We start from the raw sequence: 24,404 nt of genomic DNA on the forward strand, positions 1-24,404 counted from the left end.
ATATACAGGATATCTACAGGATATATACAGGATATATACAGGATATAGAGAATATATACAGGATATATACAGGATATATACAGGATATATACAGGATATAGAGGATATATACAGGATATATACAGGATATATACAGGATATATACAGGATATATACAGGATATATACAGGATATAGAGGATATATACAGGATATATACAGGATACATACAGGATATATACAGGATATACAGGATATATACAGGATATATACAGGATATAGAGGATATATACAGGATATATAGGATATATAAAGGATATACTCAGGATATATAGAGGATATACACAGGATGTAGAGGATATATACAGGATATAGAGGATATATACAGGATATAGAGGATATATACAGGATATAGAGGATATATACAGGATATATACAGGATATAGAGGATATATACAGGATATAGAGGATATATACAGGATATAGAGGATATATACAGGATATATACAGGATATAGAGGATATATACAGGATATATACAGGATATAGAGGATATATACAGGATATATACAGGATATATACATGATATATACAGGATATATAGAGGATATACACAGGCTATATACAGGATATATACAGGATATAGAGGATATATACAGGCTATATACAGGATATATACAGGATATAGAGGATATATACAGGATATATACAGGATATATACAGGATATATAGAGGATATATACAGGATATAGAGGATATATACAGGATATATACAGGATATATACAGGATATAGAGGATATATACAGGATATATACAGGATATAGAGGATATATACAGGATATATACAGGATATAGAGGATATATACAGGATATATACAGGATATATAGAGGATATATACAGGATATAGAGGATATATACAGGATATATACAGGATATATACACGATATAGAGGATATATACAGGATATATACAGGATATATACAGGATAGATACAGGATAGAGAGGATATATACAGGATATATACAGGATATATACAGGATATATACAGGATATATACAGGATATAGAGGATATATACAGGATATATACAGGATATATACAGGATATATACAGGATATATACAGGATATATACAGGATATATACAGGATATAGAGGATATATACAGGATATAGAGGATATATACAGGATATATACAGGATATAGAGGATATATACAGGATATATACAGGATATATACACGATATAGAGGATATATACAGGATATATACACGATATAGAGGATATATACAGGATATATACAGGATATATAGGATATATACAGGATATAGAGGATATATACAGGATATATACAGGATATAGAGGATATATACAGGATATATACAGGATATATACACGATATAGAGGATATATACAGGATATATACACGATATAGAGGATATATACAGGATATATACAGGATATATACAGGATATATACAGGATATAGAGGATATATACAGGATATATACAGGATATATACAGGATATATACAGGATATATACAGGATATATACAGGATATATACAGGATATATACAGGATATAGAGGATATATACAGGATATAGAGGATATATACAGGATATAGAGGATATATACAGGATATATACAGGATATAGAGGATATATACAGGATATAGAGGATATATACAGGATATATACAGGATATAGAGGATATATACAGGATATATACAGGATATAGAGGATATATACAGGATATATACAGGATATAGAGGATATATACATGATATATACAGGATATATAGAGGATATACACAGGATATATACAGGATATAGAGGATATATACAGGCTATATACAGGATATATACAGGATATATACAGGATATAGAGGATATATACAGGATATATACAGGCTATATACAGGATATATACAGGCTATATACAGGATATATAGAGGATATATACAGGATATAGAGGATATATACAGGATATATACAGGATATATACAGGATATATACAGGCTATATACAGGATATATACAGGATATATACAGGATATAGAGGATATATACAGGATATATACAGGATATAGAGGATATATACAGGATATATACAGGATATAGAGGATATATACAGGATATATACAGGATATAGAGGATATATACAGGATATATACAGGATATATACAGGATATATACAGGATACATACAGGATATAGAGGATATATACAGGATATATACAGGATATAGAGGATATATACAGGATATACAGGATATATACAGGATATATACAGGATATATACAGGATATAGAGGATATATAAAGGATATATTCAGGATATATAGAGGATATACACAGGATGTAGAGGATATATACAGGATATATACAGGATATAGAGGATATATACAGGATATATACAGGATATATACAGGATATAGAGGATATATACAGGATATATACAGGATATATACAGGATATAGAGGATATATACAGGATATATAGAGGATATACACAGGATATATACAGGATATATACAGGATATATAGAGGATATACACAGGATATATACAGGATATATACAGGATATATACAGGATATATACAGGATATAGAGGATATATACAGGATATATACAGGATATATACAGGATATATACAGGATATATACAGGATATATACAGGATATATACAGGATATATACAGGATATAGAGGATATATACAGGATATAGAGGATATATACAGGATATAGAGGATATATACAGGATATATACAGGATATAGAGGATATATACAGGATATAGAGGATATATACAGGATATATACAGGATATAGAGGATATATACAGGATATATACAGGATATAGAGGATATATACAGGATATATACAGGATATAGAGGATATATACATGATATATACAGGATATATAGAGGATATACACAGGATATATACAGGATATAGAGGATATATACAGGCTATATACAGGATATATACAGGATATATACAGGATATAGAGGATATATACAGGATATATACAGGCTATATACAGGATATATACAGGCTATATACAGGATATAGAGGATATATACAGGATATATACAGGCTATATACAGGATATATACAGGCTATATACAGGATATATACAGGATATATACAGGATATAGAGGATATATACAGGATATATACAGGATATAGAGGATATATACAGGATATATACAGGATATAGAGGATATATACAGGATATATACAGGATATAGAGGATATATACAGGATATATACAGGATATATACAGGATATATACAGGATACATACAGGATATAGAGGATATATACAGGATATATACAGGATATAGAGGATATATACAGGATATACAGGATATATACAGGATATATACAGGATATATACAGGATATAGAGGATATATAAAGGATATATTCAGGATATATAGAGGATATACACAGGATGTAGAGGATATATACAGGATATATACAGGATATAGAGGATATATACAGGATATATACAGGATATATACAGGATATAGAGGATATATACAGGATATATACAGGATATATACAGGATATAGAGGATATATACAGGATATATAGAGGATATACACAGGATATATACAGGATATATACAGGATATAGAGGATATACACAGGCTATATACAGGATATATACAGGATATATACAGGATATAGAGGATATATACAGGATATATACAGGCTATATACAGGATATATACAGGATATAGAGGATATATACAGGATATATACAGGATATATACACGATATAGAGGATATATACAGGATATATACAGGATATATACAGGATATATACAGGATATATACAGGATATAGAGGATATATACAGGATATAGAGGATATATACAGGATATATACAGGATATATACAGGATATATACAGGATATATACAGGATATATACAGGATATAGAGGATATATACAGGATATATACAGGATATATAGAGGATATATACAGGATATATACAGGATATATACAGGATATATACAGGATATATACAGGATATATACAGGATATATACAGGATATATACAGGATATATACAGGATATATACAGGATATAGAGGATATATACAGGATATCTACAGGATATATACAGGATATATACAGGATATAGAGAATATATACAGGATATATACAGGATATATACAGGATATATACAGGATATAGAGGATATATACAGGATATATACAGGATATATACAGGATATATACAGGATATATACAGGATATATACAGGATATAGAGGATATATACAGGATATATACAGGATACATACAGGATATATACAGGATATATACAGGATATACAGGATATATACAGGATATATACAGGATATAGAGGATATATACAGGATATATAGGATATATAAAGGATATACTCAGGATATATAGAGGATATACACAGGATGTAGAGGATATATACAGGATATAGAGGATATACAGGATATAGAGGATATATACAGGATATATACAGGATATAGAGGATATATACAGGATATAGAGGATATATACAGGATATAGAGGATATATACAGGATATATACAGGATATAGAGGATATATACAGGATATATACAGGATATATACAGGATATATACAGGATATAGAGGATATATACAGGATATATACAGGATATATACATGATATATACAGGATATATAGAGGATATACACAGGCTATATACAGGATATATACAGGATATAGAGGATATATACAGGCTATATACAGGATATATACAGGATATAGAGGATATATACAGGATATATACAGGATATATACAGGATATATAGAGGATATATACAGGATATAGAGGATATATACAGGATATATACAGGATATATACAGGATATAGAGGATATATACAGGATATAGAGGATATATACAGGATATATACAGGATATATAGAGGATATATACAGGATATAGAGGATATATACAGGATATAGAGGATATATACAGGATATATACAGGATATATACACGATATAGAGGATATATACAGGATATATACAGGATATATACAGGATATATACAGGATATAGAGGATATATACAGGATATATACAGGATATATACAGGATATATACAGGATATATACAGGATATAGAGGATATATACAGGATATATACAGGATATATACAGGATATATACAGGATATATACAGGATATAGAGGATATATACAGGATATAGAGTATATATACAGGATATAGAGGATATATACAGATATATACAGGATATAGAGGATATATACAGGATATATACAGGATATATACACGAGTATAGAGGATATATACAGGATATATATTAATGATATAGAGGATATATACAGGATATATACAGGATATATAGGATATATACAGGATATAGAGGATATAGGATATATACAGGATATAAGGATATATACAGGATATATACAGGATATATACACGATATAGAGGATATATACAGGATATATACACGATATAGAGGATATATACAGGATAAATAGTGATATATATACAGGATATATACAGGATATAGAGGATATATACAGGATATATACAGGATATATAGATATATACAGTGATATATACAGGATATATACAGGATATATACAGGATATATACAGGATATAGAGGATATATACAGGATATAGAGGATATATACAGGATATAGAGGATATATATTAGGATATAGAGGATATATACAGGATATATATGTGATATAGAGGATATATACAGGATATAGAGGATATATACAGGATATAGAGGATATATACAGGATATATACAGGATATAGAGGATATATACAGGATATATACAGGATATAGAGGATATATACAGGATATATACAGGATATAGAGGATATATACATGATATATACAGGATATATAGAGGATATACACAGGATATATACAGGATAGGAGATATATACAGGCTATATACAGGATATATACAGGATATATACAGGATATATAGTGATATATACAGGATATAGAGGATATATACAGGATATATACAGGATATATACAGGATATATACAGGATATATACAGGATATATACAGGATATATACAGGATATACAGGATATATACAGGATATATACAGGATATAGAGGATATATACAGGATATATACAGGATATAAACAGGATATATACAGGATATAGAGGATATATACAGGATATATACAGGATATACAGTGGATATCTACAGGATATATACAGGATATATACAGGATATAGAGGATATATACAGGATATATACAGGATATACAGGATATAGAGGATATATACAGGATATATACAGGATATATACAGGATATAGAGGATATATACAGGATATATACAGGATATACACAGGATATATACAGGATATACAGGATATACACAGGATATATACAGGATATAGAGTGGGATATATACAGGATATATACAGGATATATACAGGATATATACATAGATATAGAGGATATATACAGGATATATACAGGATATATACAGGATATCTACAGGATATATACAGGATATAGAGGATATATATAGGATATATACAGGATATATACAGGATATAGAGGATATATACAGGATATATACAGGATATATACAGGATATAGAGTATATATACAGGATATATACAGGATATAGAGGATATATACAGGATATACAGGATATATACAGGATATATACAGGATATATACAGGATATAGAGGATATATACAGGATACATACAGGATATAGAGGATATATACAGGATATATACAGGATATCTACAGGATATATACAGGATATAGAGGATATATACAGGATATATACAGGATAGAGAGGATATATACAGGATATATACAGGATATATACAGGATATAGAGGATATATACAGGATATATACAGGATACATACAGGATATAGAGGATATATACAGGATATATACAGGATATATAGAGGATATATACAGGATATAGAGGATATATACAGGATATAGAGGATATATACAGGATATATACAGGATATATACAGGATATATACAGGATATATACAGGATACATACAGGATACATACAGGATATATACAGGATACATACAGGATATATACAGGATATATACAGGATATAGAGGATATATACAGGATATATACAGGATATAGAGGATATATACAGGATATAGAGGATATATACAGGATATATACCGGATATATACAGGATATATAAAGGATATATTCAGGATATATAGAGGATATATTCAGGATATATAGAGGATATACACAGGATATAGAGGATATATACAGGATATATACAGGATATATACAGGATATAGAGGATATAGAGGATATATACAGGATATAGATGATATATACAGGATATATAGAGGATATACACAGGATATATACAGGATATAGAGGATATATACAGGCTATATTCAGGATATAGAGGATATATACAGGATATAGAGGATATATACAGGCTATATACAGGATATATACAGGATATATAGAGGATATATACAGGATATATACACGATATAGAGGATATATACAGGATATATACAGGATATATACAGGATATATACAGGATATATACAGGATACATACAGGATATATACAGGATATGTCAGGACCCGGTTTCGAACCTGGGTCTCCGGAGTGAGAAACAGTCACTTAACCAACTGAGCCACGAACAGACAGCAGAACCCAGAAGATGAGGCAGACACAGCAGTACTTAAGACGGTGTATTTAATGAAGAAAAAATCCTAAAAATAAAAAATGGCAAATCCAAAAGGTGGAAGGAAAAACACAAAAAGACCTAAAAAGAAACTCACCAAAACTAAACAAAAACAAAAAAACAGAATACCACAAGAACGTTACTCCGGAATCGACAAGAGCACACAGAACACTAGGGCAGGGTGCTAACATACAAACACAGAGCACAGAACTGAGGGAAACAAAGGGTTTAAATACAATCAGGGAAAACGAGACACAGGTGCAAACAATAATGGGGGTCAAGGGAAAACACAGGGACAAAAAGCACAATGGGGACATCTACTGACAAACAACTGGAACAACCCTGGCCAAATCCTGACAGAATCCCCCTAGGAACGGCTCCTGACGTTCCTACCAGCTCTCTCAGGTGGAGGACCCTGAACTGACGAATGAGGTCAGGGTCCAGGATGTCTTTGGCAGGAACCCAGGAGCGCTCCTCAGGACCGTAGCCTTCCCAGTCCACCAGATACTGCCAGGACCGCTGCACCCGGCGGGAATCCAGTATCCGATGGACGGTATAAGCCGGCTGGCCTCCAATGACACGAGGCGGAGGGGGAGGTCTGTCTGCCGGGACAAGGGGAGAAAAAACAACAGGTTTTAACAAAGACACATGAAATGTGGGATTAATCTTAAGGGATCTGGGTAAGTGTAGGCGATAAGAAACTGGGTTAACTCTCCTGGCAACCTTGAAGGGACCGATGTATTTTTGGGACAGCTTAGACTCCACCCGTAGAGGTAAGTCTCTTGTGTAGAGCCAGACTCTCTGGCCGGGGCGCAGGGTAGGCCCGGGACGGCGACGTCTGTTGGCTTGTTGTTGATACCTCTGTGAGGAACGATCAGATTAAGACGGGTCTTCCTCCACATAAGCCGACAGCGTCTGACGAATCTCAAGGCTGAAGGCACACTGACTTCTGCCTCCTGGTCCGGGAACAATGGAGGAGCATAGCCAAACTGACACTCGTGCGGGGACATACCAGTGGAGGAGGAGCGCAAGGTGTTGTGCGCGTATTCGGCCCAAACAATAAAGGATGACCATGTGGACGGGTTGTCACGAGTCATACATCGGAGGGTGGTTTCCAGCTCTTGATTCATCCTCTGTTTGGCCGTTGGACTCCGGATGGTACCCTGAAGATAGACTGGCAGAAGCCCCCATGAGTTGGCAGAAGGCCTTCCAAAACCTTGAGGCGAACTGGGGACCTCTGTCAGAAACCACATCTTGAGGAATGCCGAAGACTCGGAACACATGATTAATTACCAACTCAGCCGTTTCCTTGGCAGAAGGTAACTTAGTCAGAGGGACGAACCTGGCCGCCTTTGAAAACCTGTCGATTATGACTAGGATAGTAGTATTGCCATGGGATGGAGGAAGTCCAGTAATAAAGTCCAATGAGATATGGGACCAGGGTCTGTGGGGAACAGGTAAAGGGTGAAGGAGTCCTTGAGGGCGGAGGTGAGAAGATTTGCCCTGGCAGCACACGGGGCAGGCATTGACGAAAGTGGCAACGTCTTCTCTTATGGTAGGCCACCAGAACTTACGCTGGATGAACTCCAAGGTGCGACCTACGCCCGGATGACAGGTGAGGCGAGAGGAGTGCCCCACAGAAGGACCTGAGTCCTCACTGCCTTGGGGACAAACAACCGATTGGCAGGGCCTCCTTTAGGGTCCGGTTCGCTAGCTTGAGCACGTCTCACGGTATCCTCAACTTGCCACGAGATCGGAGCCACAATCTTAGCAGCAGGAAGGACAGGCATGTCCGTGTCATCTCGAATGGCAGGAGCGTAGACTCGGGACAGGGCATCCGGTTTGAGATTCTTCGACCCGGGCCGATAGGTGAGGATAAACTGGAATCGATTGAAGAAAAGAGACCATCTAGCTTGTCTAGAGTTCAATCGCTTCGCCTGCTGGATATACTCCAGATTTTTGTGGTCCGTAAGCACTTGAAACGGGTGAGAAGCCCCCTCGAGCCAGTGTCTCCATTCCTTCAATGCCATCTTAACCGCTAGGAGTTCACGATCCCCCACATCGTAGTTCCTCTCAGTCGGGGTAAGCCGGTGTGAGAAGAAAGCGCACGGATGAAGCTTCTTGTCTTCACCCTCTGAGACAGGACAGCTCCGACACCAACCTCTGATGCGTCTACCTCCACCACAAATGGTTCATCCGTAGTCGGTAGTATCAGGATGGGAGCAGAGAGGATGCGCTGCTTGAGTCCTTGGAAGGCCGTCTCAGCTTCTCTTCCCCAAAAAACCTTGCATTGCCACCTTTGGTTAAAGCTGAGAGAGGAGCTGCCACCAAACTGAAGTTCTTGATGAACTTGCGGTAAAAGTTTGTGAAGCCCAGGAAACGCTGAACATCCTTAACGGATTTGGGGGTGGGCCAATCCGCTACCGCCCCTACCTTCCTAGGGTCCATTTGGATTCGACCGGGTTCCACTACAAATCCCAGGAATTGTACTCGGGATGAATGGAATTCACATTTTTCCGGCTTAACGTACAGATGGCTGTCCAGGAGGCGTTTGAGTACTTGTCTGACATGCTTAGTGTGTTCTTGAAGGGAGCTCGAAAAGATGAGGATGTCATCCAAATAAACGAACACAAATATGTTAAGCATATCCCTAAGCACATCGTTTATGAGCGCTTGGAACACCGCTGGGGCGTTGGTCAGGCCGAAGGGCATCACCAAGTATTCATAGTGACCAGTAGGCGTGTTGAAAGCGGTCTTCCACTCGTCACCAGGTCTGATCCGCACAAGATGGTATGCGTTCCGCAGGTCAAGCTTAGTGAAAACAACTGCTTCCTGGAGCAGCTCGAAGGCTGTGGCCATAAGGGGTAGCGGGTAACGGTTACGGACGGTTATGTCATTGAGTCCCCGGTAGTCGATGCAAGGACGTAACCCACCGTCTTTCTTGGCCACAAAGAAAAACCCTGCTCCCGCCGGGGAGGTGGATGGACGCATGAGGCCTGCTTCCAGAGAGTCCTTGATGTAGGTATCCATAGCAGCTCGTTCGGGTGGAGATAGGGAAAAGATCCGACCCCTGGGGGCAAGTGCCCGGAAACAGGTCGATGGGGCAATCGTAAGATCTATGGGGTGGTAGCATGGTGGCCCTCTGTTTGCTAAACACCAGTTTGAGGTCATGGTAAGACTCGGGAACTCGGGTCAGGTCGATGGATTCTAAAGACTCGGGAGTAGAACTCGGGAATTCTGGAAAATACAAGTAGCTTGGCACGTAGGACCCCACTGCTTGATAGTGCCCACAGACCAGTCGATGTGAGGGTTATGGCTGTGAAGCCAGGGGTATCCAAGGACGAGAGGGAACTCGGAACAGGAGATCAAATGAAAGTTCATCAATTCCTGGTGTTGTGAAACTGAAAGTCTCAAGGAGGTAGTGACATGAGTGACAAGTCCAGATCCCAAAGGGCTTCCATCCAATGTAGTAACCCTCATGGGGTCACTTAGAGGTTCAGAGGGAACGCCATTCTCCTTCGCCCAGACACCATCCATGAAGTTACCTGCGGCTCCAGAGTCTACCAAGGCTTGAAGGTGAAGCTTGTGGTTGTCCCAGGAGAGGGTGACTGGAATGAGCAGACGGGAGTTGGACGGATGGGAGGAGGTTATGTTTCCCGCTACAGTTCCCCCGGTCTGTACGGGACAGAGCGTTTCCCTGGAGCCCGGGACACGTGGAACGGAAATGACCCGGTTTGCCGCAATATAGACAGCGCGCTCCTCATCCGGCGGTCTCTCTCAGCCTGGGAGATGCGTCCAATCTGCATGGGTTCCGGTGGAGCCAGTGATGATAAAGGTGGGGACTCGGAGCTGGGACTGATAGGGGCTAGAGGTCTACGGTTGAGTTCTCTCTCTCTCAGACGCTGGTCAATGCGTGAGGCCAACTTGATCAGGGACTCGAGATTGTCCGGTGGTTCCCGAGTGGCCAGTTCATCTTGGATAGTGTCGGAAAGGCCTTTCAGAAAGCACACCGTGAGCGCCTCGTTGTTCCAGCCACTCGCTGCTGCCACCGTGCGGAACTGGATGGCATAGTCCGTCACGCTGCGCCAACCTTGATGGAGAGTCAGGAGCTGTTTGGCTGAGTCAGAACCACTGCTTGGGCCTTGAAACACTCGTTTGAATTCCTCAGCAAAGGCAGAGTAGCTGGCACAGCAGGAACTATGGGCATCCCACACAGCAGTAGCCCAGGCCAGGGCTTTTTCCGACAGCAGGGTGATGATATATGCGATCTTAGACCGGTCGGTGGGAAACGACGAGGGTTGCAGCTCAAAGGAGAGAGAACATTGAGTGAGAAACCCTTTACAAGCACTTGGATCACCTGGAGAACCGTTGGGGAGGTGGAAGACGAGGTTCAGCCAGGGGTTAACTGCCATGGGTACGTGAACTTGAGGTACTGGAACGGGAACTGTTGCCGGGGTAAGTCGATCAGACATTTGCTTAATGGAAGTCAGCATCTCCGACAGAAGATGAGAATGTCTTGCCATTAAGGCCTTCTTGCTGAACCAGGGCGGCTTCGTGGCGTTGGACAGTCTCCTGGTGGTGGGACAGCGTGGCAAAAGGTCCTGGGAACTGGCTGCCTCTGGGTTCATTTTTGGCTCTGTGTTTCTGTCAGGACCCGGTTTCGAACCTGGGTCTCCAGAGTGAGAAACAGTCACTTAACCAACTGAGCCACGAATAGACAGCAGAACCCAGAAGATGAGGCAGACACAGCAGTACTTAAGACGGTGTATTTAATGAAGAAAAAATCCTAAAAATAAAAATGGCAAATCCAAAAGGTGGAAGGAAAAACACAAAAAGACCTAAAAAGAAACTCACCAAAACTAAACAAAAACAAAAAAACAGAATACCACAAGAACGTTACCCGGAATCGACAAGAGCACACAGAACACTAGGCAGGGTGCTAACATACAAACACAGAGCACAGAACTGAGGGAAACAAAGGGTTTAAATACAATCAGGGAAAACGAGACACAGGTGCAAACAATAATGGGGGTCAAGGGAAAACACAGGGACAAAAAGCACAATGGGGACATCTACTGACAAACAACTGGAACAACCCTGGCCAAATCCTGACAGAATCCCCCCTAGAACGGCTCCTGACGTTCCTACCAGCTCTCTCAGGGTGGAGGACCCTGAACTGACGAATGAGGTCAGGGTCCAGGATGTCTTTGGCAGGAACCCAGGAGCGCTCCTCAGGACCGTAGCCTTCCCAGTCCACCAGATACTGCCAGGACCGCTGCACCCGGCGGGAATCCAGTATCCGATGGACGGTATAAGCCGGCTGGCCTCCAATGACACGAGGCGGAGGGGGAGGTCTGTCTGCCGGGACAAGGGGAGAAAAACAACAGGTTTTAACAAAGACACATGAAATGTGGGATTAATCTTAAGGGATCTGGGTAAGTGTAGGCGATAAGAAACTGGGTTAACTCTCCTGGCAACCTTGAAGGGACCGATGTATTTTTGGGACAGCTTGCGAGACTCCACCCGTAGAGGTAAGTCTCTTGTGGAGAGCCAGACTCTCTGGCCGGGGCGCAGGGTAGGCCCGGGACGGCGACGTCTGTTGGCTTGTTGTTGATACCTCTGTGAGGAACGCATCAGATTAAGACGGGTCTTCCTCCACATAAGCCGACAGCGCCTGACGAATCTCAAGGCTGAAGGCACACTGACTTCTGCCTCCTGGTCCGGGAACAATGGAGGAGCATAGCCAAACTGACACTCGTGCGGGGACATACCAGTGGAGGAGGAGCGCAAGGTGTTGTGCGCGTATTCGGCCCAAACAATAAAGGATGACCATGTGGACGGGTTGTCACGAGTCATACATCGGAGGGTGGTTTCCAGCTCTTGATTCATCCTCTCTGTTTGGCCGTTGGACTCCGGATGGTACCCTGAAGATAGACTGGCAGAAGCCCCCATGAGTTGGCAGAAGGCCTTCCAAAACCTTGAGGCGAACTGGGGACCTCTGTCAGAAACCACATCTTGAGGAATGCCGAAGACTCGGAACACATGATTAATTACCAACTCAGCCGTTTCCTTGGCAGAAGGTAACTTAGTCAGAGGGACGAACCTGGCCGCCTTTGAAAACCTGTCGATTATGACTAGGATAGTAGTATTGCCATGGGATGGAGGAAGTCCAGTAATAAAGTCCAATGAGATATGGGACCAGGGTCTGTGGGGAACAGGTAAAGGGTGAAGGAGTCCTTGAGGGCGGAGGTGAGAAGATTTGCCCTGGCAGCACACGGGGCAGGCATTGACGAAAGTGGCAACGTCTTCTCTTATGGTAGGCCACCAGAACTTACGCTGGATGAACTCCAAGGTGCGACCTACGCCCGGATGACAGGTGAGGCGAGAGGAGTGCCCCACAGAAGGACCTGAGTCCTCACTGCCTTGGGGACAAACAACCGATTGGCAGGGCCTCCTTTAGGGTCCGGTTCGCTAGCTTGAGCACGTCTCACGGTATCCTCAACTTGCCACGAGATCGGAGCCACAATCTTAGCAGCAGGAAGGACAGGCATGTCCGTGTCATCTCGAATGGCAGGAGCGTAGACTCGGGACAGGGCATCCGGTTTGAGATTCTTCGACCCGGGCCGATAGGTGAGGATAAACTGGAATCGATTGAAGAAAAGAGACCATCTAGCTTGTCTAGAGTTCAATCGCTTCGCCTGCTGGATATACTCCAGATTTTTGTGGTCCGTAAGCACTTGAAACGGGTGAGAAGCCCCCTCGAGCCAGTGTCTCCATTCCTTCAATGCCATCTTAACCGCTAGGAGTTCACGATCCCCCACATCGTAGTTCCTCTCAGTCGGGGTAAGCCGGTGTGAGAAGAAAGCGCACGGATGAAGCTTCTTGTCTTCACCCTCTGAGACAGGACAGCTCCGACACCAACCTCTGATGCGTCTACCTCCACCACAAATGGTTCATCCGTAGTCGGTAGTATCAGGATGGGAGCAGAGAGGATGCGCTGCTTGAGTCCTTGGAAGGCCGTCTCAGCTTCTCTTCCCCAAAAAACCTTGCATTGCCACCTTTGGTTAAAGCTGAGAGAGGAGCTGCCACCAAACTGAAGTTCTTGATGAACTTGCGGTAAAAGTTTGTGAAGCCCAGGAAACGCTGAACATCCTTAACGGATTTGGGGTGGGCCAATCCGCTACCGCCCCTACCTTCCTAGGGTCCATTTGGATTCGACCGGGTTCCACTACAAATCCCAGGAATTGTACTCGGGATGAATGGAATTCACATTTTTCCGGCTTAACGTACAGATGGCTGTCCAGGAGGCGTTTGAGTACTTGTCTGACATGCTTAGTGTGTTCTTGAAGGGAGCTCGAAAAGATGAGGATGTCATCCAAGTAAACGAACACAAATATGTTAAGCATATCCCTAAGCACATCGTTTATGAGCGCTTGGAACACCGCTGGGGCGTTGGTCAGGCCGAAGGGCATCACCAAGTATTCATAGTGACCAGTAGGCGTGTTGAAAGCGGTCTTCCACTCGCCACCAGGTCTGATCCGCACAAGATGGTATGCGTTCCGCAGGTCAAGCTTAGTGAAAACAACTGCTTCCTGAGCAGCTCGAAGGCTGTGGCCATAAGGGGTAGCGGGTAACGGTTACGGACGGTTATGTCATTGAGTCCCCGGTAGTCGATGCAAGGACGTAACCCACCGTCTTTCTTGGCCACAAAGAAAAACCCTGCTCCCGCCGGGGAGGTGGATGGACGCATGAGGCCTGCTTCCAGAGAGTCCTTGATGTAGGTATCCATAGCAGCTCGTTCGGGTGGAGATAGGGAAAAGATCCGACCCCTGGGGGCAAGTGCCCGGAAACAGGTCGATGGGGCAATCGTAAGATCTATGGGGTGGTAGCATGGTGGCCCTCTGTTTGCTAAACACCAGTTTGAGGTCATGGTAACACTCGGGAACTCGGGTCAGGTCGATGGATTCTAAAGACTCGGGAGTAGAACTCGGGGAATTCTGGAAAATACAAGTAGCTTGGCACGTAGGACCCCACTGCTTGATAGTGCCCACAGACCAGTCGATGTGAGGGTTATGGCTGTGAAGCCAGGGGTATCCAAGGACGAGAGGGAACTCGAACAGGAGATCAAATGAAAGTTCATCAATTCCTGGTGTTGTGAAACTGAAAGTCTCAAGGAGGTAGTGACATGAGTGACAAGTCCAGATCCCAAAGGGCTTCCATCCAATGTAGTAACCCTCATGGGGTCACTTAGAGGTTCAGAGGGAACGCCATTCTCCTTCGCCCAGACACCATCCATGAAGTTACCTGCGGCTCCAGAGTCTACCAAGGCTTCTGGAAGGTGAAGCTTGTGGTTGTCCCAGGAGAGGGTGACTGGAATGAGCAGACGGAGTTGGACGGATGGGAGGAGGTTATGTTTCCCGTTACAGTTCCCCCCCGGTCTGTACGGGACAGAGCGTTTCCCTGGAGCCCGGGACACGTGGAACGGAAATGGCCCGGTTTGCCGCACATAGACAGCGTCGCTCCCTCATCCGGCGGTCTCTCTCAGCCTGGGAGATGCGTCAATCTGCATGGGTTCCGGTGGAGCCAGTGATGATAAAGGTGGGGACTCGGAGCTGGGACTGATAGGGGCTAGAGGTCTACGGTTGAGTTCTCTCTCTCAGACGCTGGTCAATGCGTGAGGCCAACTTGATCAGGGACTCGAGATTGTCCGGTGGTTCCCGAGTGGCCAGTTCATCTTGGATAGTGTCGGAAAGGCCTTCAGAAAGCACACCGTGAGCGCCTCGTTGTTCCAGCCACTCGCTGCTGCCACCGTGCGGAACTGGATGGCATAGTCCGTCACGCTGCGCCAACCTTGATGGAGAGTCAGGAGCTGTTTGGCTGAGTCAGAACCACTGCTTGGGCCTTGAAACACTCGTTTGAATTCCTCAGCAAAGGCAGAGTAGCTGGCACAGCAGGAACTATGGGCATCCCACACAGCAGTAGCCCAGGCCAGGGCTTTTTCCGACAGCAGGGTGATGATATATGCGATCTTAGACCGGTCGGTGGGAAACGACGAGGGTTGCAGCTCAAAGGAGAGAGAACATTGAGGAGAAACCCTTTACAAGCACTTGGATCACCTGAGAACCGTTGGGGAGGTGGAAGACGAGGTTCAGCCAGGGGGTTAACTGCCATGGGTACGTGAACTTGAGGTACTGGAACGGGAACTGTTGCCGGGGTAAGTCGATCAGACATTTGCTTAATGGAAGTCAGCATCTCCGACAGAAGATGAGAATGTCTTGCCATTAAGGCCTCTTGCTGAACCAGGGCGGCTTGTTGGCGTTGGACAGTCTCCTGGTGGTGGGACAGCGTGGCAAAAAGGTCCTGGGAACTGGCTGCCTCTGGGTTCATTTTTGGCTCTGTGTTTCTGTCAGGACCCGTTTTCGAACCTGGGTCTCCGGAGTGAGAAACAGTCACTTAACCAACTGAGCCACGAATAGACAGCAGAACCCAGAAGATGAGGCAGACACAGCAGTACTTAAGACGGTGTATTTAATGAAGAAAAAATCCTAAAAATAAAAAATGGCAAATCCAAAAGGTGGAAGGAAAACACAAAAAGACCTAAAAAGAAACTCACCAAAACTAAACAAAACAAAAAAACAGAATACCACAAGAACGTTACCCGGAATCGACAAGAGCACACAGAACACTAGGGCAGGGTGCTAACATACAAACACAGAGCACAGAACTGAGGGAAACAAAGGGTTTAAATACAATCAGGGAAAACGAGACACAGGTGCAAACAATAATGGGGGTCAAGGGAAAAACACAGGGACAAAAAGCACAATGGGGACATCTACTGACAAACAACTGGAACAACCCTGGCCAAATCCTGACAGGATATATACAGGATATATACAGGATATAGAGGATATATACAGGATATATACAGGATATATACAGGATATATACAGGATATATACAGGATATATACAGATATAGAGGATATATACAGGATATATACAGGGATATATACAGGATATATACAGGATATATACAGGATATAAAGGATATATACAGGATATATACAGGATATATACAGGATATATACAGGATATATACAGATATAGAGGATATATACAGGATATATACAGGGATATAGAGGATATATACAGGATATACAGGATATAGAGGATATATACAGGATATATACAGGATATATACAGTGATATATACAGGATATAGAGGATATATACAGGATATAGAGGATACATACAGGATATATACAGGATATATACAGATATACAGGATATAGAGGATATATACAGGATATATACAGGATATCTACAGGATATATACAGGATATATACAGGATATATACAGGATATATGTATGACATAGAGGATATATACAGATATATACAGGATATAGAGGATAATATACAGGATATATACAGGATATATACAGGATATAGAGGATATACAGATATATACAGGATATATACAGGATATATAAGGATATAGAGGGATATATACAGGATATCTACAGATATCTACAGGATATATACAGGATATATGGGTTAGATATAGAGGATATATACAGGATATATACAGGATATATACAGGATATATACAGGATATAGAGATATACATATGATATATACAGGATATATACAGGATATAGAGGATATATACAGATATATACAGGATATATACAGATATATACAGGATATAGAGATATATATTAGATATATAAGAGGGATATACAGGATATAGAGGATATATACAGGATATATACAGGATATATATGGTGGATATATACAGGATATAGAGGATATATACAGGATATATACAGGATATATACAGGATATATACAGGAAATAGAGATATATACAGGATATATACAGGATATACAGGATATATACAGGATATATACAGGATATAGAGGATATATACAGGATATATACAGGATATATACAGGATATATACAGGATATATACAGGATATAGAGGATATATACAGGATATATACAGGATATATACAGGATATATACAGGATATATACAGGATATATACAGGATATAGAGGATATATACAGGATATATACAGGATATATACATGATATATACAGGATATATACAGGATATATACAGGATATAGAGGATATATACAGGATATATACAGGATATATACAGGATATAGAGGATATATACAGGATATATACAGGATATATACAGGATATATACAGGATATATACAGGATATATACAGGATATATACAGGATATATACAGGATATATACAGGATATACAGGATATACACAGGATATATACAGGATATATACAGGATATATACAGGATATATACAGGATATATACAGGATATACAGGATATACACAGGATATATACAGGATATATACAGGATATAGAGGATATATACAGGATATATACAGGATATATACAGGATATATACAGGATATATACAGGATATATACAGGATACATACAGGATATAGAGGATATATACAGGATATATACAGGATATATACAGGATATATACAGGATATATACAGGATATAAAGGATATATACAGGATATATACAGGATATATACAGGATATATACAGGATATATACAGGATATATACAGGATATAGAGGATATATACAGGATATATACAGGATATAGAGGATATATACAGGATATAGAGGATATATACAGTATATATACAGGATATATACAGGATATATACAGGATATCTACAGGATATAGAGGATATATACAGGATATATACAGGATATAGAGGATATATACAGGATATATACAGGATATATACAGGATATAGAGGATATATACAGGATATATACAGGATATATACAGGATATAGAGGATATATACAGATATATACAGGATATATACAGGATATCTACAGGATACATGCACTGCATTCGAAAGTATTCAGACTCCCTTGACTTTTTAAAAATGTTGCTACATTACAGCCTTATTCTAAAATGGATTACATCGCTTTTTCCCTCATCAATCTACACACAATACCATTTAATGACATCACAATGCCCCCTTAATGACATCACAATGCCCCTAATGACATCACAATGCCCCTTAATGACATTACAATGCCCCTTAATGACATCAATGTCCCTTAATGACAAAGCAAAATACATTTTAGAAATGTTTTGGCAAATGTATTACAAATACAAAGAACTGAAATATTACTTTTACAAAAAGGTAAACATTATTTGGGTTTTTATATCACATTTATATAAGTATTCAGACCCTTTACTCAGTACTTTGTTGAAGCACCTTTTTTTTCATCTTTTTGGAGTTTTGCAAACCTAAGCGGTCTGTCATGCCTTTTACTGAGGAGTGGCTTCCGTCTGGCCCCTCTACCATAAATGCCTGTTTGGGAGTGCTGCAGAGATGGTTGTCCTTCTGGAAGGTTCTCCCATCTCCACAGAGGAACTCTGAGCTCTGTCAGAGTGACCATCGGGTTCTGGCACCTGTCTGACCAAAGCCTCTTCTCCTGGTTGTTCAGTTTGGCCTGGCGGCCAGCTCCAGGAAGAGTCTTGGTGGTTCCAAACTTCTTCCATTTAAGAATGATGGAGGCCACGGTGTTCTTGGAGACCTTCAATGCTGCAGACATTGTGTGGTACCCTTCCCCAGATCTGTGCCTCAACACAATCCTGTCTCAGAGCCTCTACTATCAATTCCTTTGACCTCATGGCTTGGTTTTTGCTCTGACATGCACTGTCAACTGTGTGACCTTATATAGACAGGTGTGTGCCTTTACAAATCATGTCCAATCAATTGAATTTACCACAGGTGGAGTCCAATCAATCAAATGTATTTATATAGCCCTTCTTACATCAGCTGATGTCACTAAGTGCTGTACAGAAACCCAGCCTAAAAACCCCAAATAGCTAGCAATGCAGATGTAGAAGCAGACAGCAAGGGCAGTTCATTGCTCCAGTGCCTTTCCATTCACCTTCACACTCCTGGGCCAGACTACACTCAATCATATGACCCACTGAAGAGATGAGTCTTCAGTAAAGACTTAAAGGATGAGACCGAGCTCTGCGTCTCTGACATGGGTAGGCAGACCATTCCATAAAAATGAGCTCTATAGGAGAAGCCCTGCCTCCAGCTGTTTGCTTAGAAATTCTAGGGACAGTTAGGGAGGCCATGCCTTTGTGACCGTAGCGTACGTGTAGGTATGTACGGCAGGACCAGATCGACAAGATAGGTAGGAACAAGCCCATGTAATGCTTCTTTGTAGGTCAGCAGTAAAACCTGAAATCAGCTCTGCTTTGATAGGAAGCCAGTGTAGGGAGGCTAGCACTGGAGTAATATGATAAAATTTGGGTTCTCGCCAGATTCTAGCAGCCGTATTTAGCACTAACTGAAGTTTATTTAGTGCTTTATGCGGGTAGCCGGAAAGTAGAGCATTGCAAAGCATGGATACATTTTTCTGCATTTTTGGACAGAAGGTTTCCTTGATTTTTGCAATGTTACGTAGATGGAAAAAAAGCTGACCTTGAAATGGTCTTGATATGTTTGTCAAAAGAGAGATCAGGGTCCAGAGTAACGCCGAGGTCCTTCACAATTTTATTTGAGACGACTGTACAACCATCAGACAATTGTCAGATCCAACAGAATATCTCTTTGTTTCTTGGGACCTAGAAACAAGCATCGCTGTTTTGTCCGAAGCAGTAGAAAGTTTGCACATCCACTTCCTGATGTCTGAAACACATGTTTCTAGCGAGGGCAATTTGGGGCTTCACCAAGTGTTTCATCGAAATGTACAGTTGTGTGTCATCCGCATAGCAGTGAAAGCACATTATGTTTTTGAATGACATCCCCAAGAGGTAAAATATTTGCGTGAAAAACTATAGTGGTCCTAAAACAGAGCCTTGAGGAACACCGAATTTACAGTTGATTTGTCAGAGGACAAACCATTCACAGAGACAAACTGATATCTTTCCGACAGATAAGATCTAAACCAGGCCAGAACTTGTCCGTGTTGACCAATTTGGGTTTCCAATCTCTCCAAAAGTATGTGGTGATCGATGGTATCAAAAGCAGCACTAAGGTCTAGTAGCGCGAGGTCATTTACCACCTTCACATGTGCAGTCTCAGTGCTAAGGATGGGGTCTAAAAACATACTAAAGCATTTCATATACATTGTTTGTCTTCAGGAAGGCAGTGAGTTGCTGCGCAACAGCCTTTTCTAAAATTTTTTGAAGAGGAATGGAAGATTCGATATAGGCCGATAGTTTTTTATATTTTCTGGGTCAAGGTTTGGCTTTTTCAAGAGAGGCTTTATTACTGCCACTTTTAGTGAGTTTGGTACACATCCGGTGGATAGAGAGCCGTTTATTATGTTCAACATAGGAGGGCCAAGCACAGGAAGCAGCTCTTTCAGTAGTTTAGTTGGAATAGGGTCCAGTATGCAGCTTGAAGGTTTAGAGGCCATGATTATTTTCATCAATGTGTCAAGAGATTGTAGTGTTAAAAAAACTTGAGTGTGTCCTTGATCCTAGGTCCTGACAGAGTTGTTCAGACTCAGGAAGGTGTAGAAACATCTCAAGAATGGTCAATGGAGACAAGATGCACAGGAGCTCAAGTTCGAGTCTCATATCAAAGGTCTGAATACTTATGCAAATACGGTATTTCTGTTTTAAATGTTTTATACATTTGCAATAAATAAGAAAAAATATTTTCACTATGTCATTATGGGGTATTGTGATGTCATTATGGGGTCCTGTGATGTCATTATGGGGTATTGTGATGTCATTATGGGGTCCTGTGATGTCATTATGGGGTATTGTGATGTCATTATGGGGTCCTGTGATGTCATTATGGGGTATTGTGATGTCATTATGGGGTCCTGTGATGTCATTATGGGGTGTGATGTCATTATGGGGTCCTGTGATGTCATTATGGGGTATTGTGATGTCATTATGGGGTCCTGTGATGTCATTATGGGGTATTGTGATGTCATTATGGGGTCCTGTGATGTCATTATGGGGTATTGTGTGTAGACTGATAGATTGATGAGGAAAGTGTTACATTTAATAGATTTCAGAAGAGGCTGTAAAGTAACAAAATGTGGAAAAAATGAAGACCACTTCCTTCCTGGAAGACATTTAGCAGATCATTTTATCCAACCTTGACCTTTAACCACTGGCCTCTCTCAACCTTGACCTTTAACCACTGACCTCTCTTCAACCTTAAATCACTGATCTCTCAACCTTGACCTTTAACCACTGACCTCTCTCAACCTTGACCTTTAACCACTGACCTCTCTCAACTTTAACCACTGACCTCTCTCAGCCTTGACCTTTAACCAACGATCTCTAACAACCTTTAACCACTGACCTCTCTCAACCTTGACCTTTAACCACTGACCTCTCTCAACCTTGACCTTTAACCACTGACCTCTCTCAACCTTGACCTTTAACCACTGACCTCTCTCAACCTTGACCTTTAACCGCTGACCTCTCTCAACCACGACCTTTAACCACTGACCTCTCTCCAACCTTAACGTCTAACCGCTGACCCCTAACCTATCTCTTCAGGGTAAAGGGGACATGGTAACCCATTGGTTGGAAGGGAAGCTGCCTCTCCAGCCCAGTAAGGACCCTGGTGTGAAGGACCCCATTAAGGACCCCAGCACTAAGGTGGCCAGCAGGAAGCCTACATCCAGTATGTCTGTGCTGGACACGGACAGAGACAGAGAGCTGGAGAGAAGAGAGAGGACGGGAGAGAGAGACAGAGAGAAAGAGATGTACGCCTCAATCCCTGGGCTCCTCAACCATGACCTGTTGCAGGACTCAGCCTGACCCCTGACCTCTAACCCATTCCACTGTTGTGTACTCTTATAAATGAATCCTCTCTATAGTGTCTGCTAACACTTCCTATCCACGTCGGTGTATTTGTATCTATTGTGTGTCTGTTTTGACTATTCTGTTTAATTGTCTTTATCCGATAAGGCGTTAAATATCTAGACAGCTGTTTTTCAAAAAGTATAATATTGAGTTCGATCAATTAAATGTGTGTTTATTTAGTGACAAAGTTTAAACGTTTAAAGTATTTAATTTAGTTATTTGATGGTATGACGACGCTGAATAAAAAACATCATTATTTAATCAGAAGGAGTCCTGAGTGATTGGGATTGGTTTCACACACACACACACACACACACACACACACACACACACACACACACACACACACACACACACACACACACACACACACACACACACACACACACACACACACACACACACACACACACACACACACACACACACACACACACACACACACACACACACACACACACAGTTCTCTAACGTAGCTGTTAGTCCTAACTCCTCACATCGTCTCTACCCATGAGTGGAACTGCTTAACCATCTGCTGTAGAGGTAGACAAACACACACACACACACACACACACACACACACACACACAACACACACACACACACACACACACACACTACAAACACACACACACTACAAACAAACACACACTACAAACAAACATTTCCCCACATACATCTTCTCTCCACCCTCTTCATCTCTATCCCTCTCTCCATTTCTCTTCTTCACACACACACACACTCCTCAGGTCCTGCCTGAATTTCCCCACATACATCTTCTCTCCACCCTCTTCATCTCTCCTCTCTATATTTCTCCCTCAGTCTCCCTCTTCAT

At 41.1% G+C, this 24,404-nt stretch overlaps 1 protein-coding gene across 1 annotated transcript in view; it reads left to right on the forward strand.

Moving 5' to 3' along the window:
* LOC135534260 (atrial natriuretic peptide receptor 2-like) overlaps window positions 1-23,524 on the forward strand; it is a gene marked incomplete at its 5' end in the record, with an annotated part of 39,345 nt that extends 15,821 nt beyond the window's left edge. Inside the window, one exon of the mRNA XM_064961341.1 lies at window positions 23,261-23,524. Coding sequence (XP_064817413.1) covers window positions 23,261-23,524 — 264 coding nt within the window. The remainder of the gene's footprint in view (window positions 1-23,260) is intronic.
* Window positions 23,525-24,404: the final 880 nt, after the last annotated feature.

Source organism: Oncorhynchus masou, unplaced genomic scaffold, assembly GCF_036934945.1.
Source record: "Oncorhynchus masou masou isolate Uvic2021 unplaced genomic scaffold, UVic_Omas_1.1 unplaced_scaffold_3212, whole genome shotgun sequence".
Classification (NCBI taxonomy): Eukaryota; Metazoa; Chordata; class Actinopteri; order Salmoniformes; family Salmonidae; genus Oncorhynchus; species Oncorhynchus masou.